This window comes from Lepidochelys kempii, chromosome 7 (assembly GCF_965140285.1).
Source record: "Lepidochelys kempii isolate rLepKem1 chromosome 7, rLepKem1.hap1, whole genome shotgun sequence".
NCBI classification, from domain to species: Eukaryota; Metazoa; Chordata; order Testudines; family Cheloniidae; genus Lepidochelys; species Lepidochelys kempii.
This window is the reverse complement of record NC_136386.1, coordinates 116,685,949-116,712,012: the sequence shown is the minus strand read 5'-3', so window position 1 is coordinate 116,712,012 and position 26,064 is coordinate 116,685,949. Positions and strand designations below refer to the sequence as shown.

Here is a 26,064-nt window from a genome sequence, read left to right as displayed (position 1 = left end):
CCTCTGCAACAGCCCTGAGCCCCTTCCTGCACTATGAACTTCTCCTCCCCAGCCCCACCCCAAAGCCCTCACCCCTGCACCCCAACCCTCTGCCCTAGCCTTGAGCCCCTCCCAAACCCCTCATCCCCAGCCACACCTCAGAGCCCTCACCCTCCTGCAGCCCAACCCACTGCCCCAGCCCTGAGCCGCCTCCTCTTCCACTGTGAACCCCTCATCCCTGGCCCCATTCTTTACTTAGGAGTTGGCATTTCTTTCCTTTGTTCTTTATAAGTGGTTCTTAGTCTAGCACCCACAGCAATGCACCCCATCTGACTTGTAGGCCTTGCTTGCACTGGGTTATTTTACACCAACATAGCTGCATTTGTGCAAGCCCCTAGTGTAGACAATCCATGCCCAGTTAACCATGACTTGTGCTGGCACAGTTTCTCAGCATGAAACCCCATTGTGGACAAGCCCTTAGTAAGGGGACAACTTCGCTTTATCTAAAATATTAGTTTTATAAAAAGAAACCCTTAAGACAGCCAGAAAAATGTTCCCCCTATTATTCTTTTAAATTCCACTGAAAACACTGGTTTTACAGCAAGGTCAAATTTCCATCAAGTGTTCGCAACCCAAAAATTACAGAACTGAGAACTTGGTAGCACCTTAATTGATTTTCATTGTCCAAGATAAAAGATGCGCAGACTGTGAGAGAGTCATAAATAGGCAAATAAATACTTGCTTACAATATATGGCTTTCAGCTGGCCATGTCCCCAATAACAGTTTCGCATTTACCTCCCTGTGCACATTAATGAAAATTTTAGATTCCTTTCATCTTGGTTACTAGTCTGAAATATTTGTATAATAGTTAAAACAACAAATCCAGTTAAATCAGTGTCCATCCCCAGTAGTAATGCTCTGCACCGCCATGTCAATAATCCAGTTCTGCCTGCTCTCCCGCCTGGGAGAGAAAAGGAATCTTACCCCTCATCCCCACCCCCACCCCAGAGCCCGCACCCTAACCCTCTGCCCCAGTCCTGAGCCCCCTCCTGCACCGTGAACCCCTCACCCCTGCATCCCAACCCTCTGCCCTACCAGAGCCTCCTCCCACACGCCAAACCCTGCAGCCTCACCCCATTAATTTTGTGAAATAATAATCAATGGATAAATTCTTAATAAAGTTACCCAGAGAAAAAGAACAAAAGCGACGTTATCAAGTGACAGCCTGAGCTCGACACCCAGCTTGCAAGCTGAAGTTATACAAAAGAAAGATACAGCAAATCTAAAAGATAAGGAGTTTTCATCAGTCTTGGCTATCAAGATCTACGTGGTTGGGGTACAATAGCTACTTAGAGCTTTTTGCTTTTGAGGGTTATTGATCTAAGTGCTTGGTTGTTTCCGTATTCAAGAGTATTAATAAAGTTGATATTTTTAGTTAAATAATTTTTTCTTACGATAGTGATATTGTGCAATATAAGAAACTGTTACATGCTTACTGTTTCCAGTCCATTTTTACATTATATAAAAAAAATATATCAGCTTACAAGGCGGGCGGGGCAGGACTTGGACCCTTTTGGGGCACCACCAAAAATTATACAAACCTGCCATCACTGACTGGAAGGATCCTATAAACCTGGTGGAGTTATAGTGGTTTGTAGATATTCCACTGAACACCTCAGCAGATCTATCTTGCATCTTGTTCCCTAGACAAGTTATAGACACTTTACCATGTGTATTTGGAGCCTTCTGTTCAAGCCAAGCACACCTAGTACTTACTCTTCCACTGTATCAAATGTGAGTTGCCTCTGTCCTTCTACAGCCACATGTAACACTTGGGCTCATTTTGTACCCACTGTAATGAAACAAGTGTAGTTTTCAACAGTGGGTACTCATTCATCTTTTTTTATACATTTTACTGCAGCTGCGTGCAAAGCTTTCATAGCAAAGGAGAAGTGGCAGGGACTCCCTGAAGTTCACTATGGACTTGGCTATTGCTATTGAATTTGCATGGATAGTGCTCAGATATCAGAGACCAGGGCAGCAGTATACAATCCTTAGATAGCATTTATGCTGAAACTCATTATTTATTTTTTTTTTCCATTCAGTGAAACTTCATTGAAGTGTCATAGACATGACAAGCTGTTACCAACCCATACCATGGGCTTACGGGAACCAATGTTAACACTCTAGTAGTCACATCCGTCAGTTCACTGCTGGGTTTCGGTAGTAACTGAGGCAGTCAAGTGCCTTTAATGTGCCCCATTTTTGTCAAACATTCAGTTTACTTCTAACTGGTGCCTGCTTATTATTGCCACCCGCACCCCATAGCGCCCCCGTGAGAGTCCTCCCATACAGCCATCCCCCTACCACCCGATCCCATAGAGCCACCCTCTGTGGGAACCCTCCCATACAGCACCCTCTGTGGGAACCTCCCATACAGCCACTCCCCTGCCAACCTCCCTCCCCATTGTGCCCCCACATAGGAACCCTCCTATACAACCATCCCCCTGTCACCCCATAGCAGCCCTATGGGAACCCTCCCATACAGCCACCCTGTGATCCCATAGTGCCCCCCTATGGGAACCCTTCTATATAGCCATCCCCATCTCCCCATAGCACTCGGTATGGGAACCCTCCCATACAATCACCCTGTGACTCCATAGTGCATCCTGTGGAAACCCTCCCATACAGCCATCCCCCTGCCAAGCCCCCACCCATTGTGGCCCCCCAATAGGAACCCTTCTATACAACCATCCCCCTGTCACCCCAAAGTGCCCCCCTATGGGAACCCTCCCATACAGCCACCCTGTCACCCCATAGTACCCCCCTATGGAAACCCTCCCATACAGCCACCCTGTCACCCCATAGTACCCCCCTATGGGAACCCTCCCATACAGCCACCCTGTCACCCCATAGTACCCCCCTATGGGAACCCTCCCATACAGCCACCCTGTCACCCCATAGTACCCCCCTATGGGAACCCTCCTATACAGCTATCCCCCTGCCACCCCATAGGCGATGCCCCCATACAGCCATCCCCTGTCACTCCCACCCCATAGCGCCCCCTGGGGGAACCGTCCCCTACAGCCATCTCCTGCCACCTCCCCGCCCACGCCCTATCTCCATCTCCCTTCTCTCAGCCCCCGGCTCCGCCTGCACTTGCCTTTGGCGCCCAACCCTGACCCAAGCGGACGGCACCACCTGTCGCACCCGGGCGGGGGTGCGAGGAGCGGACCTGAATGTGTCCACTCGCTCGCTTCCCAGCGCTGGGCTGGGACGGGAGCGCAGTCTTGGGGTGTAAGTGAGCGGCACCCCCGCAACCTTCGCTGCCGTGCCCGTCTCGGCCCTGCCCCTGCCGCCCCTGCTCCACATCCCGAGTGGTCCGCTCCGAGGGGAGGCGGCCATTTTGTTTGTGTGTGGGCTGACGAGCGGGCTCGGGCTGCCGCGCCGCGAGGAGGCGGGGGAGGCTGCGGGGAGGGAGCCGGGAGGCCGAGCGCGGCGGGGGCAGCCGCCGCCGCCCCCATCCTCCGGAGACATGTACATCAAGCAGGTAAGGCGGCGGGCTCCGCGCGGCCCCCCCTGCCGGGGAGAGGGCCTGGCCTGGCCTGGCCTGGGGAGCCGGGGCCCAGGCCCTAGCAGGGGGGAGCGGCTCTGGGGTGAATGCCGGGCCCTGTTGTGGGGGCCTGGAGGGCTGTTGGCAGGGGAGAGCGCCTCCGGGCCCTCCCAGTGTCTTCTGCCGGCTGGGGCCCACCGGGTGCCGAAGCCCGCGTGGGTCGGTTCAGAGCTTGCTGCACGCCTGCTCGGCAGGGAGGTAGGGCTGGCGGGAAGAGGGGGGAATTGTACCCGGGCCCGGAGCTCAGCCCTTCCCCATAGCTCGATGTCACTAACGTCTGCGAAAAGAAGGAGAAGTGGGCGGGGCGGGCAGCCGCCAAGATGCCCCTTTGAAGGGATAAGGAGGATGCTAGGTGGCCCAGCTGTGGCCGACTGTGCCCCGTGCAGTGGGGAGACAAGGTGGGTGGGGTAATGGTATTCATTGCAGGGGTTCTCAACCTTTTTCTGAGGCCCACCCGAAATGTTATAAAAACGCCATGGCCCACCTGTGTCTATAAAAGCCAGGGCCGGTGTTAGGGGGTAGCAAGCAGGGCACTTGCCCGGGGCCCGCTACCATGGTGGGGGGGGAGCGCTTTCATGAAGCTAAGTTGCTCAGGCTTTGGCTTCTGCCCCAGGTGGTGGGGCCCCAGCTGGTGGGGCCGCGGGCTTAAGCCATGAACAGTGGGGCTTTGACTTTCTTCCCTGGGCTCCAGTGAGTCTAATGCCGGCCTTGCTTAGAGCACCCCCTGAATCCTGCTCGCAGCCCCCCAGGAGCCCCGGACCACTGGTTGAGAACTGGTGATTTATTGGATCAACTTTTGTGGGTGAGAGAGACAAGCTTTTTAGGGCAGTTTAAAAGAAGGGCACAAAGCTAAGGGTGAAGAGGAGGCAGACATTGAGAAAAGAACATCAGATGTTAGTGGGAGCAAAATCATTCAGGCCCTTGAAAATAGAGATGTGTGAAGCCTCAGTGTGAGGCATACTGGTGACAAGTTCTGTTCTGAGCATGACAGTGATTGAAATTTTATGTGACTGGGCAAGAGCTAAAGAATATTTGTGCGTCTCCCATGGAGTCCGTGAAGTCTTGACTGGGGAATTATTCCAGATGGCAAGTAACTTGCTTAGTCTGTATGACGACCGTGAGTGTTTTCAGATTACTTTATAGATAAAGTAGCTGGATGTCTAGATTGGAGTTATTCTTCCAAAATATGATAGACTAAGATAAAAAGGTGGATTTTTACAAAATATACTAGCTAATAATTTTAACCATCTTTTAAAAAAACACAACCCTATTCTCATTGGGAACAAAGTATTGTTTGGAGGTAACAAACAATGTGTTACGTATTTGAGTGTTCACTGGTGTCATTCATTAAGGGTCTGGTGCTGGTTGGGGGATTTGTGGGCCAAGACTTCTCTAAGGACATTGAGAGGTGCTAGAATCATTGCTGATGTTTGTCAAGCTCTCCATTCAGGAGTGCAAAATAAACCCCCTTCTTTCAGAAAAAAAGTGTTTAGAGGCCTTCTCTCATTAAAACCATCTATTCAGACTGAAAAATTCTTAAATTGTTGCCGTCTCAGATTTGGGGGGGGGGGGGGGGGATTGTTTATTAGGCAAATCCAGCAAAACCTGGAGTCCTTAGTTCTAAAACCAAACTATCTGGGTTAATAAAATTCAAGAGTAAACATGCCAGTTTTTTAAACTTTTCCTTGTAGATCTAGTTTTCTAAACCTTTTATCATTTTGGTTGCTTCCCTCTGGACTCTCTCTCCAATTTCTCTGCATCTTTTCTAAAGTGTGGTACCCAGAACTGGACACACTACTCCAGCTGAGGTCTCACCAGTGTCGAGTAGAGCGGGTCTTACATACAACTCTTCTGTTAATACGCTCCAGAATATTAACCTTTTTTGCAACTGCATCACATTAACTCATGTTCAATTTGTGATCCCCTGGAATCCACAGAGGCTTCACAGTAGTACTGCCACCTAGCCAGCTACTCCCCATTTTGTAATTAAGAAGGAAAAATCAGATGCACAAGTGTAATTCTTTGCAGTTTAATTCTAATCCTGTCTTGCAAAGTGCTTGCTAGCAATCCTTCTCGGGTTGGTGTCATTTGCAAATTTTATAAGCATACTCTCCAGTCCATTATTCAAGTCATTAATAAAAATATTGACTTCTGATGGATGCAGGACGGACCACTTTGGGACCCTACTAGATACACTCCCAGTTTGACAGCAAACCATTGATAACTACTCTTTGAGTGTGGTCTTTCAGTTACAGAATCATAGAACTGGAAGGGACCTTGAGAGGTCGTTTAGTCCAGTCCCCTGCACTTGTGGCAGGACTAATTATTGAGATCATTCCTGACCGGTGTTTGTCTAACCTGCTTTTAAAAATATCCAATGATGGAGATTCCACGACCTCCTTAGGCAATTTATTACAGTGCTTAACCACCCTGACAGTTAGGAAGTTTTTCCTAATGTCCAACCTAAACTGCCCTTGCTGTAATTTAAGCCTATTGCTTCTAGTCCTATCCTCAGAGGCTAAGAAAAACCATTTTTATTCCTCCTCCTTGTAATAACCTTTTACATACTTAAAAACTGTTATCATGTCCCCTCTCAGTCTTCTCTTTTCCAGACTAAACAAACCCGGTTTCTTCAATCTTCCCTCATAGGCCATCTTTTCTAGACCTTTAATCATTTTTGTTGCTCTTCTCTGGACTCTCTCCAATTTGGCCACATCCTTCCTGAAATGTGGTGCCCAGAACTAGACACAATACTCCAGTTGAGGCCTAACCAGAGCGGACAAATTACTTCTCATGTCTTGCTTACAACACTCCTGCTAATACATCCCAGAATGATGTTTGGTTTTTTTTTTTGAAACAGTGGTACACTGTTGACTCATATTTAGCTTGTGGTCCACTATGACCCCCAGACCCCTTTCCGCAGTACTCCTTCCTAGGCAGTCATTTCCCATTTTGTATGTGTGCAGCTGATTATTGCTTCCTAAGTGGAGTACTTTGCATTTGTCCTTATTGAATTTCATCCTACTTACTTCAGACCATTTCTCCAGTTTGTCCAGATCATTTTGAATTTTAATCCTGTCCTCCAAAGCACTTGAAATCCCTCCCAGCTTGGTATCATACGCAAAGTTTATAAGTGTACTCTGTATGCCATTATCTAAATCATTGGTGAAGATATTGAACAGAACTGGACCCAAAACTGATCCCTGCGAGACCCTGCTTGTGCCCTTCCAGCATGACTGTGAACCACTGATAACTACTCTCTGGGAAGGGTTTTCCAACCAGTTTTGCACCCACCTTTTAGTATCTCCATCTAGGTTGCATTTCCCTAGTTTTATGAGAGGGTCATGTGGGACAGTCTCAGAAGCTTTACTAAAATCCACCCCCCTTATAGTAATTTCATCAAGACCAGATTTCCCTAGGTTCCTTATGAGAATGTCCTATGGGGCTGTGTCAAAAAGCCTGATTGAAATCTAGTCCTTTTCCCCTATCCACTTGGCCAGGAACCCTGTAAAAGAATATTTCAGATCTATCCGTTACCTTTGCAACTGTTGTGGTGTTGATTCACTTGTTACCCTAGCACAGGGACATGTGATGTTTATTGGCTACATTTCTTTCTTTTTGAGATGGGCCAAAGAGTAGTTAGTACTGAGCTATTTCCCATCTTCCCTGAGGGATGTGTTGTGTGAGGGTTCCATTTTGTTACCTCTCCCCTTCCCATTTTGTATGTGGCTATTAATAAGGAGGTACTGGCTATGGTGTCTTAGTATTTTGGAGAATATTAGTTTGATATTTAAACTTCATTGACTGGGTCAGATGAGAAAGTGACTTACTCAGTGCTTAACAGTGATTGAAGCCTGAATGTCTGTATCTCTGTATGTTAATCCATAGAAGACTTTATACAGTGGGAGATGTAGCCAGAGGAATGGTCAAGATTGTGTCATTTTTCCTGAATGAAGGGTATACATGCTGTTTCTCAGGTTTTCAATTTAATGGTCTGGTATCACCAATTTTTCTGGATATCCAGATAACTAGCTGTAGTTGCCAGTAGTGATGTGTGGTGTTTGTGCTCTGCAGATGAAGAATACATTTCTTCTGTGAGAGGGCCAACTATCTGATTTCTTGTGAAGTTTTGGTCTTAACCTCTAAGCCCCTATATGTGTTGTGTCCTGTCTGCCTTAGGGATTGCTTCACTTTGTCTGATATCAGTGGAGTTGTAATCTGAAGTATCCAAGCTTACAGCACATGAGTTTAAACAAGAGTTGTTTTCCATGAAGAGTCCTTGATTCATAAACTCAGACTTACCCCTGCTGTTTGACAGAGGCTTTTAAAAAAAATAATTAAAGAATGAATTAGGCCATTCTCTTCCCTCCCCCATCTTCCCAATTCTTTGTCTTGTCTATTAAGCCTATAAGCTTCTATTCTGTTTGTACAGTTCATAGCACAATGGGGTCTTTAGGTGCTACTGGAATACATGAGCTTTGCAGCATTTATTGTATTTTATCAGGATTTTTCAGGGTAGAATTTGAATGGGAGTTTTGTAGTAGAAGGAAAGATTGTTTTGGCATGTCAAGAGGATTTTTCTAGTCTTTTTAATCTCATGAATTTGTATGCGTTTTTGATGATTGTATGTATGGTGCCTAAGTCCCAGAATAGGTGCTTTTTATCAATTTTGAATAAATACGCAGGGATGCTGGGGTCAGAATACTGGAAAGGAAGATGCCGACAAAACTATTCTGCTTAGAAGCAGTTTTGCTTATATAATCTATTTCTTCTTTTCTTCAGTAGTGAGAATGTTAGTAGGAAAACAGTATTGGTGTTTAATAGCTCATCTGTTCCTACTAGGGTGACCAACTTTCTCATTTGTGAAAATCGGACACTGAGCACTGGAACCAGTCCCACCCCCCGTTCCTCTTCCCTCACCTTTAGTCGATGCTCTCTCCACTTCCCTCCCCCTGCCAGCTGAGCAGAGCTCTGGGGGTGGGGTGACTGGGGCAGGGCGGTGGAGGGAGAGCCATGCTACAGGGGTGGAGGGGTAACTGCGGCAGGGTGAGGGAGGGAGAGCCATGCTTGGGGCAGGACGCGGGAGCTTCCAGTACCTCTCTTCCAGAGCCGTTCCTGTGTGCTCCTCCAGGCTCCAGCAGCAGCTGCTGCTCTTCCCGCCCTCTGGCAGCAGAAGATGGTTACCGTGCTGACTGGACACTTATCAGGTTCCCTTTTCAACTGGACTTTCCGGTCGAAAATTGGACATCTGGCAGCCCTAGCTCCTACCCATAGTTATAATTACCTATTTGAGACACAATTACAATTTTCAATTGAGGGAATAAGCTAGAGGGAGGAAGATGAAAACAACACCAGCGCTGTTTCTCCTACTAGTATTCTCCCTAAAAACTAGGCTGGAGAAATGTAATTTTTTAAAAGTGGGCTCTATAGTTTTCCCTCATGTCCTCCTTTTTGTCTCTCACTTCACCCAGTCTTGTATTAGGCAGACATGGGGAGAGTTAAAGACATTAGGCTTACTGGGGAGAGTTAAAGGAGTCTCCTGATGGTGTCCCTAGCCTCTGTTTGCCAGAAGCTGAGAATGGGTTACAGGGGATGGATCACTTGATGATTACCTGTTCTGTTCATTCCCTCTGAAGCATTGGCCACTGTTGGAAGACAGGATACTGGGATAGATGGGCATTTGGTCTGACCCAGTGTGGCCGTTCTTATGTGCTTTTGTGATTGGAGGGGTTTGCTTGAGATAGACATATACTCCAAAAGCTAACTGAGTTTTTCTGGTATGCAGAGCCAGTTTTAAGATACAAATACCCTATGCACTATATTTTACTTTAGCTTACCAGACTGAAATCTCTACTACATACAAAGAAAAAAAATGTGGAACTGACAGAGTATCTGAATTTTGCAGTGTTGTTGTAGCTGTGTTGGTCCCAGGATATGAGAGAGACAAGGTGAATGAAGTAATGTCCTTCACCTGTAGAAATTGGTCCAAAAAATTTAAGCTTTTTAGCTACACAGAGCTTTTCTTCAGGTTTAGGAAGGGTATTCAGAGGGCTGGTCTACACTGCCGCTTAAGTTGATGCAAATTAAGTCGCTCAGGGGGGTGACAAAATCACCCCCTGAGCTACGTAGCTTACATCGACCTAATGCGTGTCTACACTGCGTTATGTTGGCAAGAGATGCTCTCCCGCCGACCTAGCTTCCGCCTCTCAGGGAGGCGGAGTACTGAAGTTGATGGGAGAGTGGTTTCCCATTGACTTATTGTGTCTTCACCAGACCCGCTAAATCGATACCGCTGCATCGATTGCAGCCGCGCTGTGGCCAGTGTAGACGAGCCCAGAGTGTCACAGCTAAATAGAAGATGGAACAGATTGTTTAGCATAAGTAGTTAACACGCAGTCTAAGGGACCATTCATGAAGAAAATCTGCCATCTATAGCCTGGCCCTGAGATACCACAGAATAATCTCCAAGGAGAAAGTCCGCGATACACCCTGTAACACAGGGGCGGGCAAACTTTTTGGCCTGAGGGCCACATTGGCCAATTTCAGAAATTGTATAGAGGGCTGGTTAGGGGAGGCTGTGCCAAGCTGTGCCTCCGCCCCCTGACGCCCCCTCCTCCCCCCAGGACTCCTGCCCCGTCTAACCACCCCTAGAGACCCTGCCCCGACTGCCCCATCCAACCGCCCCTCCTTCCTGACTGCCCCCCCCCCCCCCGGACTCCTACTCTCATTCAACCCCCCCATTCCCTGCCCTCCAACTGCTCCGACCCCATCCACATCCCCGCCCCCTGACTACCACCCCGAACTCCCCTGCCCTCTATCCACCCCCCCCCCCCCCGGTTCCTGCCCCCTTACCATGCAACACAGAGCACTGGTGGCTGGCGGTGCTACAGCTGTGCTGCCCAGAGCGTTGTGCCGGTGTAGTGTAGTAAATTGCTCTCCGTAACTGCTACCAGTAGCATACTCCTACACGGAGCAGTTCAATATGATCTTTCAAGATCCATGGGTCCTACATATGCCTATCATTACCTGTGCACTAAATGTCCCAATAAAAAATGTGTGGGTGAAACCAGACAGTCAGTATGCACTTGAATGAACTCACACAGAAATATAAGACAAAAGCACTATGTCACCTGTGGGCAAACACTTTTCACAAAATGATCACTCCGTATCTGACCTCTCAGTCCTCATCCTCAAAGGAAACCTGCACAACATCTTCAAAAGATGAGCTTTGGAACTTAAATTAATAATTCTCTGGTAGATACTAAAAATCATGGGATTAATAACGACACTGGATTTATGGCTTATTACAATAATCTGTAACCTATTAACTCCCCTTTTTGTCCTATGGCTGCCGGGATGTTAACAGGCAACTTCTCCTTGAATGGTCCTTTAGAGTATATGTTAAATATTTATGTATAACAAGCTGAGTACCTTTCCCAGACCTGGAGAACCATTCTGTGCAGCGAAAGCTTGTCTCTTCACCAACAGGATTTGGTCCAATAAAAGATATTACTGCTCCCGCCTTGTGTCTCTAATAGATCTGAGAGATATTTCTGAATTTACCGATTTGTGTCTCACCTTCAGTTAATCCCTTTCCTGTAGTTTTTGTGCGTATGTACTAAGTGAGCTCATTGGGACAAAGACCTTTTTCTTCCTGGCTGGAAAATACTTGGACTATTAGCACTATGTAAATGCACATTTTCACAAAAAGGTTAACATAAATGGTAGAAAAGGAAGACTGATTTTATTCCATTTGAAACTGGCAGCCTTCTTAACACTGAGAGGTTTTGATCTTACTCACCAGTTTTAGCACTACACGCCAAAAAAGCTTACTGAGCATGTTTGTCTACTTCCTATATAGAAATACGTCTGTAGTCTATAATTTTTACATGCAGCCACTGCTCTGCTTAGAGCTTGCAAGTTGAACTCTTATGCTAAATATGCTAATTGGGGTATGAAATTAATTTAAAAAAAACATTCCTGTCCTGCTAGAACTGAGCCCTTTACTTTTTTTACTCTAATCTGTCATTGTAAGTACATCCTTTCATGTTGCTTTATGCTGTGACAGCAAGGTTGAGTTTATTTGAATATTTCCTTATTTATTATTCTTTGACCTAAATGTGTACAAGTGTACCTTCTGTGATAGAGAAAAGCTACTCATAAACTTACATTGGTTTTGTTTTGTTTTTTGAAATCTCACCCTTAATTTCTTAAAATGTACTTGGATCTGAACTGCAAGACCGGAAAGAAAAAATGACTAAATGTATTGTGATTTTTAAAAAAAATAGAAACCTATTCATTTGAGTTACAAACTTAAAATCTTGTACCTCTTTAAAAAAAACAAACCTAACTTAGTTTTCTTGATTTTTAAGATTATTTTATTTGTTTATCCATCAGGTGATCATTCAGGGATTTCGAAGCTACAGAGATCAAACAATTGTAGATCCTTTCAGTTCAAAACACAATGTCATTGGTAAGTTCTTATAAACATATTACAGTATGAACTATCATTACCTCATTTTTTATCAAGGGTCAAGTCAGTGGTCTTTATGATTTTTGAGAGCCCTTCAGATTTCAGAGGCAGTTGTGTACATATTAACTAAATTTGAAACTGTTCTCTCCAGTAATGTCAGATATGTATTACAGGAAGAATTATTATAATTTGCAGATAATTTAATTTTAATTTTGCCATAATGATTGTTCATTGGTTCTAATCTTGCAATAAGCTTCAGTATAGGATAGGTGGACCCCTCCACCTGTGCAGAGCTCCATTGAAGTCAGTGAGGCGCCACACAGACACAGAGGTTCACCTGCATGGAGCTTGTTGTAGGATCAGGGTTGTGGAATACTTGAACTGTGTCTCGTGAATTACATTCTGGATGTCTGGTAATACCTTCTAAGATTCAGCTTGATTAAAATACTTTGAGGGGTGTTACGTATTCTGCCACTTAAAAACTGACAGACTTGAAAGAAAAATGTCAAAAAATAAGTAGTAATATTGTGGTCAAATAATATTTGATGCTTCAAGTGTTAATATATACCAAAGTGCAAAATCTATCAGAAATGAGCTGTTGGTAATTTAATTGTATATTTAAAGGGCTAAGTGAATTCATTCGTGCACATTTAAAAAAATTTGTTAAATGACACTGTGCCTGCTTATGTCACATACATCTTGAGTCTCACCTCAATGAGAGTTTAAAAAAAAATCATCCAGACATTTGTTTTTAAAAGAAAAATGTTGTCTTACCATTATTTCTCTCTTAAAATGTCATATCAATGTGATAGGAATATTCACAGGTGTTGATTTGATTATAGGAAACTATTGTATATGTATTGGTGTAGACCTGTTGGCTTATACTAATAGTTTCAATGCTGGTTAAATATAATTAAAGCTGTACTCTTCTTGTCAGGTGCAAAGAAATGAATGCATCAGCAAGTTGAGGACTTAAATATTTGTATGTGTGGATCAGTCTCAAGATCTTGTAAAATATGAGGGATTGAAACTGAAGGATCTAAGAAATGGATCCAGGGTTAAAATTGATGTAACCTGGCCAAAAGTTAGTAGTAAAAATACAGAGAATGATTATTATAATAATCTGGATTGGTTTAATATCATAAATGTTTGGGGTATAAAATGCTCTATCATAGGTTTTGTAGATCACAGTAATGTCTCTGTTTTGGGGCAGGAGGGAACTGGGGCTAGGCGCCATTCTATCTTGTTCAGGTAATGACTCCCTGATCCATCCTGTAAAAGATGCTTTGATTCCTAGAAGGTTGTATTTTGTCTAGATCTACTAAAGTTGGATTCTTAAATTCATTGCTGAATTTTCATGTATTGCCATACCATTTAATTTATTTAAATTCATGAAAACTTCTGAATTTATACCTGTTACCTTTCATGTTTAGTGGGAAGAAATGGATCTGGGAAAAGTAACTTTTTCTATGGTATGTATTACTGTTGCTACATGTAACAACTAAATGATTGAAAAGCTGTAAACTTTTTTTCTTTCAGTTTTACATTATGCACTTATTTAATATTAAGTTTCCTTTGTGTATTTTTTTCACATTGCAAAAGAGGGGGGAAGGGGTGGGGAAGTCTTTAAAAATAAGAAGACAGGAAAATCAGGCAAGTGTAATACCAGCGACTTTTTTTAATACTTTTAATTGAGTAAATTCTAAGTTGTCTGTGTCATAAAAACAAACATCAGAGTATTTTAGGTGAGATCAGGTAGTTGTTCTGTGAGTCTTCGGCAGTTGTGATGCTTCCCCATTGTGCTTTATCATTTTTGACTGTAACTTGTGCGACGAGCAATATAGTGTAGATTGCTTACTATCACTTATGCTGTCTCAAGGCTACATCTACATGTGGCTTTTTGGGAAATATTTATCACCTTTTCTAACACCAGTGTTGCTTGACTGATAGCAGCTGTGGTGGTGGTGGAGGTAGTATATACAAAGCTCCAAGTGCCTCCTGCATTTTTAAGTACTGTGTATTCTAAACCTGCTCTGAGCAGGTCTACATGACATGGTGCAAATCCTGGTGACTGTTTACATTACTGTTATTTCAACAGTTCATTGATCTGGGGTTGGCAACAATGGAAAATTTTTCAGAGCAACATTTAGCATAGACAAGGCCAAATGACCAAGACCCAAGAACAGTTTATTTTAAAAAGTGAGACACTGATTTAATGCTTCTATGTTACTTTTAATATATGAACTAAAGAAGGATACAATTTGGTTATAAAGAAACATACTGAGTACTGCTCTTAAAAGAAAGAACAGACCTTTTGTACTACTACTCTTTTTTTTTTTAAATTACAGCAATTCAGTTTGTCCTCAGTGATGAGTTTAGTCATCTTCGCCCAGAGCAGAGACTGGCTTTGTTGCATGTAAGTGAAGATACTTTAAAACAAAACAAAATTATGTAATATGTGTTTTGTTGTTGTAAAGTAGGCAACTCACTGAAAAGCAAAGACTTAAAAACAGCTCTTGTTGAAAGTGTGTATAGCAGCTTTTCCTCACTGCCTCCTGGCAGAAGTTATTTTGCTATAAATTAACATAATTCTGCCTTTTTGTAACATGGCAAGGGAACCACTGATTTTCTAATTAAGTAGTACAAAATTCTCATATGCATTTCACTGTTTAGTAGGCAATTACCTTTTCAGCTTATAGACCTAACTATTCCATAATACAGTCAGTCAAAAAAGTTGCAGTACTACAACTTACTGATATAATCAATATTTGATTTTTAAAAAATATTTGAAATTCCATATCTTCAACCTCATTAAATGTCTACAACGGTGCAGCAGAAAATTGGATATGATACTCTTTTGGCACATGGAAAAGGAGTACTTGTGGCACCTTAGAGACTAACCAATTTATTTGAGCATAAGCTTTCGTGAGCTATAGCTCACTTCATCGGATGCATACTGTGGAAAGTGTAGAAGATCTTTTTATACACACAAAGCATGAAAAAATACCTCCCCCCACCCCACTCTCCTGCTGGTAATAGCTTATCTAAAGTGACCACTCTCCTTACAATGTGTATGATAATCAAGGCGGGCCATTTCCAGCACAAATCCAGGGTTTAACAAGAACGTCTTGGGGGGGTGGGTAGGAAAAAACAAGGGGAAATAGGCTACCTTGCATAATGACTTAGCCACTCCCAGTCTCTATTGAAGCCTAAGTTAATTGTATCCAATTTGCAAATGAATTCCAATTCAGCAGTTTCTCGCTGGAGTCTGGATTTGAAGTTTTTTTGTTGTAATATCGCAACTGTCATGTCTGTAATCGCGTGACCAGAGAGATTGAAGTGTTCTCTGACTGGTTTATGAATGTTATAATTCTTGACATCTGATTTGTGTTCATTTATTCTTTTACATAGAGACTGTCCAGTTTGACTAATGTACATGGCAGAGGGGCATTGCTGGCACATGATGGCATATATCACATTGGTGGATGTGCAGGTGAACGAGCCTCTGATAGTGTGGCTGATGTTATTAGGCCCTGTGATGGTGTCCCCTGAATAGATATGTGGGCACAGTTGGCAACAGGCTTTGTTGCAAGGATAGGTTCCTGGGTTAGTGGTTCTGTTGTGTGGTACGTGGTTGCTGGTGAGTATTTGCTTCAGGTTGGGGGGCTGTCTGTAGGCAAGGACTGGCCTGTCTCCCAAGATTTGTGAGAGTGTTGGGTCATGCTTCAGGATAGGTTGTAGATCCTTGATGATGCGTTGGAGGGGTTTTAGTTGGGGGCTGAAGGTGACGGCTAGTGGCGTTCTGTTATTTTCTTTGTTAGGCCTGTCCTGTAGTAGGTGACTTTTGGGAACTCTTCTGGCTCTATCAGTCTGTTTCTTCGCTTCCGCAGGTGGGTATTGTAGTTGTAAGAATGCTTGATAGAGATCTTGTAGGCGTTTGCTCCAACCCCTCAGACAGAGACAAATGCGGTTGTATCGCAGAGCTTGGCTGTAGACGATGGATCGTGTGGTGTGTTCAGGGTGAAAGCTGGAGGCATGTAGGTAGGAATAGCGGTCAGTAGGTTTCCAGTATAGGGTGGTGTTTATGTGACCATTGTTTATTAGCACTGTAGTGTCCAGGAAGTGGATCTCTTGTGTGGACTGGACCAGGCTGAGGTTGATGGTGGGATGGAAATTGTTGAAATCATGGTGGAATTCCTCAAGGGCTTCTTTTCCATGGGTCCAGATGATGAAGATGTCATCAATATAGCGCAAGTAGAGTAGGGGCGTTAGGGGACGACAGCTGAGGAAGCGTTGTTCTCAGTCAGCCATAAAAATGTTGGCATACTGTGGGGCCATGTGGGTACCCATATCAGTGCCGCTGATCTGAAGGTATACATTGTCCCCAAATGTAAAATAGTTATGGGTAAGCTAGCCGTCACCTTCAGCCCCCAACTAAAACCCCTCCAATGCATTATTAAGGATCTATCCTATCAACCTATCCTGAAGGATGACCCAACACTCTCACAAATCTTGGGAGATAGGCCAGTCCTTACCTACAGACAGCCGCCCAACCTGAAGCAAATACTCACCAGCAACCACATACCACACAACAGAACCACTAACCCAGGAACCTATCCTTGCAACAAAGCCCGTTGCCAACTGTGCCCACATATCTATTCAGGGGACACCATCACAGGGCCTAATAACATCAGCCACACTATCAGCGGCTCGTTCACCTGCACATCCACCAATGTGATATATGCCATCATGTGCCAGCAATGCCCCTCTGCCATGTACATTGGTCAAACTGGCAGTCTCTGCGTAAAAGAATAAATGGACACAAATCAGACGTCAAGAATTATAACATTCATAAACCAGTCGGAGAACACTTCAATCTCTCTGGTCACGCGATTACAGACATGACAGTTGCGATATTACAACAAAAAAACTTCAAATCCAGACTCCAGCGAGAAACTGTTGAATTGGAATTCATTCGCAAATTGGATACAATTAACTTAGGTTACCTTGCATAATGACTTAGCCACTCCCAGTCTCTATTCAAGCCTATTTCCCCTTGTTCCCGCGCGCCCCCCCCCCCCCCCCCCGACGTTCTTGTTAAACCCTGGATTTGTGCTGGAAATGGCCCGCCTTGATTATCATACACATTGTAAGGAGAGTGGTCACTTTAGGTAAGCTATTACCAGCAGGAGAGTGGGGTGGGGAGAGGTATTTTTTCATGCTTTGTGTGTATAAAAAGATCTTCTACACTTTCCACAGTATCCATCCGATGAAGTGAGCTGTAGCTCACGAAAGCTTATGCTCAAATAAATTGGTTAGTCTCTAAGGTGCCACAAGTACTCCTTTTCTTTTTGCGAATACAGACTAACACGGCTGTTACTCTGAAACCTGTCATTTTGGCACATGATTATTATACATATTACATAATTTCTGCACTATAGACAGAGGGCAAAATGTCCATATGACCTTTTGAGCTGTATACATTTCAAGTTTATTTTCAGAAATGTAAGTTTGAAAATTGTCAGATAAGTAATGTGTATATAAATTACTTCGGAGTCTTTGAGAAATCAAGAAAAATATACATTTTAAAATCAATTTAAAGAGGGAGTAATCTAACCAAAATAAATATCTTTTTTTTTTCTTTAGGAAGGCACAGGTCCTCGTGTTATTTCAGCATTTGTGGAAATTATTTTTGACAACTCAGACAACAGGTTACCAGTAAGTTTAAAAACTTTTCTAGAAAACACATCTTCTCATTAGACTGCAGCCTTAGTTATTCAAATCTTCGTTAAAGTAATTACCTTTTGGTTCACTCTTAGTGGAAAATACTGTAAATACTGTGGATTAATCATAAATGACTATCACAGGCAGTTGAGTTTGTGCTTTTTCTTTTTCTTAAGATTGATAAAGAGGAAGTTTCACTTCGCAGAGTTATTGGAGCCAAAAAGGACCAGTATTTCTTAGACAAGAAAATGGTGACGTAGGTACTACTTTTCCTCCCCCAAAATGAACTGAATACATAATATTGTGAAGTTTGGTGGAATCATTCAGCATGTGTATTTATTCCTACCTTTAGATTGAATTAATTTATAACATATGAGTTCCTTTGTCAGCAATATTTAATACTAATAGAGTCTGCTAATAAAACTTTATTTTTAGTCCTTATATAATATCTGAACTGTGTGAGTGGGCTGAATTTGATACCCACTTAATTTCATAAAAGAAAACTTCTGTGTATTTCCAAAAGTCACCATTCTTTTTAAAAAAAACTAAATTGACATTTATTTTGAAATTTAAATATTTACCATTTGTACAGTTTGAACATGAAGATGCCATTTCCTGCATGACAAGTTAGGGGTCTGATTCTATAAATACTTCTTCAAGAGTAATTCTTACCATTAGGCCTGTTCAGTGGGGCTAGGCCTAGTAGGAAGTTCACTATTCCTGCTAGTGCTTGTATGTTGAGGCCGAAGGACAGGAAGAGAAGAACTCCACTAGATTCAATGGAAGGAACAATACTTTTCTATTTTTAAATTGGAATCTGTTTTGAAATAACTTTTTTTATATGCCAAGTTTTTTTTTCCTTTAACTAATTTTTTTATTCCTAGGCACATGGCATTCAGTAGTTTTAAGACTACATATAACTAGCATACCTCAAACTTCCACAAAGTAGTTCCATCTTCTTTCCATTCCCATCTCCTCAAAGGCAAGGTTTTCTGCTTTAGCACCAAACTGCACTTACTTCTGTTCCACACAACTACCTTGTGAAGTTAGTGGAATTGTACAGGTTGTTGTAAATAGCACAGAATTTCATTCCCAGTCCTCTGATCCCAACCACTTATGCACTTGAAGCCTTCTCTTATCCTCCTTTGTCACCAGGAATGTACAGCTGCCGAGAGAGAGGCATATTTGGTATGATTGGTGGCGATGTGGAGCACCTTGTCTGGTGTTTCCAATTGTGCTCTCAAACTCCTGTACATGATCTGTGTATGAAGAAAATAGTTATTGAAAAAACAAACCTTTATACAGTGATAAAAGTATTTCAAAACACACTCCAACTTGCATGCAAACAGCAATACTCCTCCCCCTCCTCCTATTGAATCCAGTAGAGAGATTTTATGGGAGTGCATATGTGTATATGCACATTTTTTTTTTTCATGAAACTTTATTTACTCATGGAAGGTTAGATGATAAATCACTTGAGTTTTTTCATTTATCTGAATTCAGCTTCCCCCGCATTGGTGTTAGAGATTGAAGGCTGTCAAGTTTAAGGGCCATTCTTATCACCTGTAAACTTGAAAAGTTTCTCTGAAACTTTTTTTACACTTAAAGATGAATTTGAATGCTCATGAAAATGAGGATTAATATTACTAGCTTAAGGCAGTCATAGCATGGGCACTGTGTATTCTTTCTAAACTTGCTTTACCAGTAGTCCTCAGTTCTCACCAACTATTCCAGGCATCTCTTTCTCATGACTGGACACTTCGAATCTTGCTACATTAATGGGGCAAGGGATTATGTGAATAAGTACAGTCTAGAAAAGACTTGACTTTACCAAAATTTGAATCTTAGCCTTCAGAGTCGAAAGATTAGTGAGTTAAACCACAGTAATGCATTAGCAATACAAATCCTTTTTAAAATTTGGCTCACAGAAAAGAAAATATAGTATCTTGTTTCTCTTGTTTAAGTTTTATTGTTCAGGCACGAAGACAAAGTTGGCCAACAGAGCCAGAGATAAGTATATTTTTATTCTTAGTACCTCTTCATGTTTAAATTGCCCGGTAAAACTGGTAGATTCCTCTTCACCAAAATTGAACGAAACTAATTGTAAAATTCTAATATGAGCTATCTTGACATATGACACTTTATTTTAAAATACCTATGTTAAACTAAACTATGGCTTTACAATTTTTCTGACAACTCAGCTCTTCTCAGTATGGCTAATACTTGCTGATGTCTCCACTCGTCCAAATGGTCATACTACTTTATCACTTCCTTTCGGTGTTTTAGGAGTCATCAGCTGACCTAACTAATTATTGGATAGTGTTAATGTTGTTGCATTAATTATATAATCCTCAGCAACTTGCTTTTAATAACTGAAAATGAGAAGAAAAGAAGCAAAATCTTATGCTAAATTCCAAATTATTTGTGGCATCAGTTTCTCAGTTACCTGTACTAGTCTGTTGGTGGTGTGGGGTACCTTTCTTGGTTGTAATCTCTTCCCAGCCCCATATGTCTTGCTTAGTTTCTTTCTGCTTTTATTTTCTCATTGATTGTTTATCAGTTTAGGTTTTAGTACATGATTAGACATGATCATATACAGAAACTTATTTGAAGAGATACCGTAATGGGGAGAGTGCACCACGTGCAATTTTCATATATGTAGGTTTAGTACTGTTTTGCTGAATTTGTTGAGTGGTCATGTTTGTCATATGTAGTTTTTTAAAAATATACTTACTATTTGAGAAATTATTTACAGGAAAAATGATGTGATGAACCTTCTTGAAAGTGCTGGGTTTTCTCGCAGTAATCCCTACTATATTGTCAAACAAGGAAAGGTAAGATTGGTTATCACAAAGCAAAATTAAATCACTCATTTATAAAGAAAGTTCAGACTTTTTGGAGGACTATAATTTAACTTAATTATTGCAAATGAATAATCAGGCTTTCTTTTTACTTTTAAACAATGTAGAAATGACTAATTCTTCCTGTGCATTCTTATTTTGAAAATGATTCCTCAAGGTACGGCTCCTTTATATAGAAATAAAGTAGTTGTAATTATAAAGAAAAGTAATTGTGTTCCTCCATCATTCTGATTAGAAGCCCCTATTTTATAAGTGTTCCCACATATAATGTTGCTGTAATCTACCAGCTTTATTTAAGTACAGAGAAAACTGAATCATAACAGGCGTATCAGTGTAGCTTTCGAAATCCTTGACTTCCAAGAAGAACCCTGAAAATAATTAGAACCATTTTTTGTTTGTATTTCTATGTTATATTTTCCAGTTCAGAACGTTTTACAGAATTGTCAGTATTGAACTTGTTTGACTTTCACTGTGGGGCAAGACCCGTTTAATATCATGTCTAACGGCTGAATCTGCCAATTGTCTATATTCATGAATTTGACTTCGCAATCCTAAACATAGTTCTCTTGACCAATTACTGAAAAACTCATTTTATCTGCAAGTACTTGACTGACCAGAAAAACTGAAAAAATAAGAGCAATATTAATAATTCCCATTTAGCAACACAGGATATGTTTTTGCTATGCACTGAATTTGCCAAATTGAGGAACAAATAAAAAACTTGAGTTAGAAAGTAACTCTGTGCTAGTGCAGGAGTCAGCCAACGTGGATCCTATCACCGGTTAAAAGTCGAAGTAGATAGACTAGTCTTCATGCTCTGCATAAATTGAAAACCTTTATCTACAAGCATACCATAAAGATGGAACAACTAAAATTCTTATGAAGAATGGTAAAGTTCTAGAGAAGAATAGTGAACCTGGCATGGTATTAATTATTTAAAGCCCATACACCATTTCAGTAATGTTAGAGCGCCAGGTGCTGGTGGTGTGAAGGACGACAGCAGTGTGAGCTGGTGGTTGTGTTTTTTTATTTTTGACATGATGTGTTGAAGTACATGGCCTTATGGAGATAGGGAAAGTAAGAGGTAGTCTTGCTGCAGCAGAATATTAATGCGCATAGTTAAGTTTCTATGAAAATCCGTTAAGCTGATGTATTTTCTCCCTTTGAAGTCCAAGAAATACTGACTGATGCTGCTAGCATTTGAAAATTAATAAAAATGAATTACAAGCAGATTCATAAAAGTATACAACTTCCTGTCTCTTAAAAAGTAATTCATGTGTCAAAAGGGGGAAAGTAGGGTAAATGAGAATTTTTAATCTTCCTGAAAAAACCCAGTCCTGAAGAATTGTATCCTTAAGCAAGTATATATCAGAAATTGGGCAGGGTGGGTTTTCAGCTGAATGTTTCATACTAGCTTGATTTTAAGCATATGATACCTGACTGAAAAGAGTTATCAGGTCTGTTGGTAAACTAAATGAGAATTAATGAAGTTCTGCTGTAATTAAACAATTATAAGAGACATGCGCCATATTAGATCTCTTATGGGATGTTGATCATTATTACTATATAAGGAACATGATGTTCAAAATGTAATCTTGTAACTTTGTTTTCTTGAATTCTTAGATCAACCAGATGGCAACAGCTCCTGACTCTCAGAGACTGAAGTTGTTAAGAGAAGTAGCTGGTACTAGAGTGTATGATGAGCGTAAAGAAGAAAGTATTTCCTTAATGAAAGAAACGGGTAAAAATAGTTATCTTTATCCCCTGTGTTTCTTTTATATAAGGAATGTCCTAGTTCATGCTAGCATCGTTCCACTAATTTCAGGGTTTATAACTTGCTTGTTAAAATTAATTCTTTAGTTTTATTTGTAAATGTTTGATAAATTTAATATTTTAATTTTTTTCTTTCACTCCAAAGATTCCAAAGGGCTTTACAAACTCTATAGAACATCTGCACATGTAACCTACTGCTAGGTTGCAGGTGGCAGTTAACCAGTACACAGAATGCTGCACCAAAACAGTGGGAGGGGAAATATTTATCCACTGGCACTGCTAAAATAAACAACGTTTAAAAAAAGCTTGGGTTATGATGCTTACAAACTTAAAAAAGCCAGAAAATTCAGAGTTAGGGCTAGAGTATCATATATTCAGCTATGAAATTTGCTACCGGGTTGTGTTCCAGAGTCAATTTTCACTTCCTAAAAGTTACATTTCTAGCCCTTATTTGTGGACATAACTTGTACATGCAAACTGGCATTGATGTCTTCCTGAGGAATCCTGAAACAATACCTCTAAATTTTGTGAACTTCCCCGTTCATTTCAGTCAGGCACCTATGGACTCCACAAATGCAGAATTTGACACTTTTTCCCAAGATGCCACAGAAATAAAAAAAATTTTTTTTTACAATGGAATTCACTCTTGCTATAAACAGACTTCCAGTGTTTGGTTCTTCTTTCCATAGCTCAGTGGCTCTCAAACTTTTTTTACTGGTGACTGCTTTAACGTAGCAAGCCTCTGAGTGCGACCCCCCGCCCCTTATAAATTTAAAAACACTTTTTCATATATTTAACACCATTATAAATGCTGAAGGCAAAGCGGGATTTGGGGTGGAGGTTGACAGCTCGGAACCACCCCCACGTAATTACCTCGTGACCCCCTGAGGGGTCCCGACCCCCAGTTTGAGAATCCCTGTCCTAGCTGGTCCTGGCTGCAGCTGTCACTTATTCTCTAGCTTTCCCCATGAGTGGGAGGTAATTGGATTACTGTATGTTCTCCCTGCACTGTTCCATGGAGCCAGAATTGGAGCCTAATTTGCACTTAAGGAGTGGGGGAGCTAGAAGTGCAGGCTGGCATGTTGGACTGTCTGAAAAGCACAACAGCAGCAGCTGAGGCCCAGGAGCCAAATCTATGAAAATGGCTTCTAGCTGACCCCTTCACTGGTATACATGCAGCGGGGGGATTCTGAGTTTTTGGCTGCCTGGACCATATCAGAGTATTCAAGGCCTGGGAACTGGAGCTAGGTTGCCTGATGAGCATTGTGCAAAAAAAAAATCCTCGGAAATGATTGACTGCTTTTACAGCAATGGATGACTTCAGCTAAGAGCCATAGTTGTGTGCATTTGTGGTGGGGAGTGGTGAGAGAATAGATCAATGTTGCAGCTGGATTTAGCTGTGGTTGTCATGGAATTTGGTCTCATTATGCAAGGGAGTACATGGCCCCTGGTTTTAAGGCAACAGTTACACTTTCAATTCACGTTCTGATATCTTTATCTCATTCTCCCTCTCATCTCCCTATCTTACCCATTTTCTTATACAGGTTGAACCTCTGTAATCCGTCACTCCCTGGTCTGGCAACATCTATGCTCCAGCATAGGCGCCGACTCCATGGGTGCTCTGGGCCTGGAGCACCCATGGGGAAAAATTAGTAGGTGTGGAGCATCCAACGGTGCCAAGCTCCCCCTTCCCTCCATGCCTCTTGCGCGCTGGTGACCCTGCACTTACCACCACCACCACCACCACCTCCTCCTCCCTCCCAGCACTTCTGCAGCGCTGCAAACAGCTGATTTGCAGTGTTCAGGCTCCGGGAGGGAGGACGAGGACCAGGGGCTGGCAGTAGAGCCCCCAGGCAGGGGGCCAGTGGCTGGGACCCTGGGTGGCGGCGGGGGACCACGCTGGTTGCAAAGCCTCAGGGTGCTGTAGCACCCCCCCGCACCTCCACTTCCCGTGCCTATGGAGACCCACTGGCACTCTGCATTGACCTGCTGTGGTTCAGCAAATTCTCTGGTTCGGCACCAATCAGGTTCCGAGGGTGCCGGACTAGAGAGGTTCAACCTTTACATCCAAAACACAATCCCCAACAATTCAGGAATACTCAATGGACAGACAGCTCTATCTCCAAATTGTCTGGCCTTTGTCTTTTCATGATCTTCATGTTGACTAAATGTAAATTTTTTTTTTTTACTTACAAAAGACTTTGCTATAAGTAGAATTAGCATTTATTTTTCAGACGTATCAAAAATTGCCATGCATTGAAAATGACCTATGGTATCGATTTGTATTAGAATTTAACACCAAAGTCAATTTAAACACAACGATCCTTACATCATCCAAAATAGTACCTGCCCAATACTTTTGATGTATGTATGTTGCTAATTTGTAGATGACAAGAGTGCCTTTAGAAAGCATCAGTCTGTGCAGTCATACAGTCCAACACAGACAAAAATACTGATCTAGTTTACTGAAAATTCCTGACTCTTTTTTTAAAGATTTTGAAAGTTGGTTGGTTCATTTATGTAATTTAGTTGTATTTATACCAGGCTTCAAAAACAGTGTATTAAACAAGACTCTTCAGTGCAGCTTCATGTTCATTCAGGAAAGCCTGTAAAACATTCTGTTTAATAGCAACATATTGACATGATTATTCAAAGTCCTCATCAACTGCTCAAGGGAACTGTTTGGGAAATTATGGTTATGTATGTAATCAACTTCCCATGAAAATTTTGTTTGCATAGTTAGCATACTCTCTTGCCTCTTTCAGGAGCTGTCACTTTCTGGTAGTGTAAACTAGTTTGCTGGAACCCATTGCCCTCTGTATCTCCAAAATGTTCTTTAGTGTAGTAAATTTTATCCGTATTCTAGCTTCTGTAGAAGTGGATAGATATTTTTCCTTTGGTGCTGGTGTTTAATGGATCGAGCAGCAAGTTGCACACCAGCTGCCTTTTCTAGACCTATGTTATGCATTCTGTGAACTGCTTTAGCTTCATTGGAATGAATCTTGTATCTTGGGCACTTCATTGTGGCATGCATTAATATTCTAGCACCCACTTTTGCTCTTCTTTTAGAGATCTGTTTAAATGAGTGGTTTTATTTGTTTGCTCTTCACAATGGGAAGTGTAAAAGGCACTGAACCTGTTGACTCTTGAGAGTCTGCTGTCTTTGTTACCTAGAAGACATACCCATTTGCCTTGCAGTGACACACTTCTCCACCCCATTATGGTCCTTCTGCCAGAGTTTGTGAGGAGGTCCCTGGAAGGCAGCCTGTGACTGTATTCTACAGTTTCTGCACTGGTGAAATTGTCCCCCAGCTGGATCCAGGGCTCCTAGAGTCCCTTTACATCCCCTTTACTTTATGGAAGAGGATGTCCATAAAAGGCTGTTGCTGTGGTTTGTGTAGTCTTCTGACTAAACTTTCATTTGCAATTTAATTATCTTTGTTAGATTTCTGGAGTGTGAGTTTGTAGAGCACATATTTGAATTGACTTAAGTTACCTTGTACTTGTGAGGCATGGAATTTATATTAGACGTAGAGCAGAGACTAGAGTGCAGTAGCTTTATAAATAGAGCTTTCAATTTTTGATAATTTGATTCCAGAAAATACCCACATATAATATTTTTGGCAAAGTCCAGCGATGG

General features: G+C 42.0%; 1 protein-coding gene across 3 annotated transcripts in view; it reads left to right on the top strand.

Moving 5' to 3' along the window:
* The first annotated feature begins 3,394 nt into the window (after positions 1 to 3,394).
* SMC3 (structural maintenance of chromosomes 3) overlaps positions 3,395 to 26,064 on the top strand; it is a 53,021-nt gene continuing 30,351 nt past the window's right edge. The window contains exons 1-8 of one of the 3 annotated variants that reach the window (XM_073354389.2): positions 3,395 to 3,530; positions 11,991 to 12,066; positions 13,500 to 13,538; positions 14,415 to 14,482; positions 17,713 to 17,784; positions 17,967 to 18,046; positions 20,546 to 20,624; positions 22,275 to 22,392. In XM_073354389.2, the coding sequence (XP_073210490.1) occupies positions 3,516 to 3,530; positions 11,991 to 12,066; positions 13,500 to 13,538; positions 14,415 to 14,482; positions 17,713 to 17,784; positions 17,967 to 18,046; positions 20,546 to 20,624; positions 22,275 to 22,392 (547 nt within the window). In that variant the 5' untranslated portion in view covers positions 3,395 to 3,515. Of the gene's footprint in view, positions 3,531 to 11,984; positions 12,067 to 13,499; positions 13,539 to 14,414; positions 14,483 to 17,712; positions 17,785 to 17,966; positions 18,051 to 20,545; positions 20,625 to 22,274; positions 22,393 to 26,064 lie in introns of those variants that run through there. The other 2 variants (XM_073354390.2, XM_073354391.2) reach the window with 2 other exon arrangements.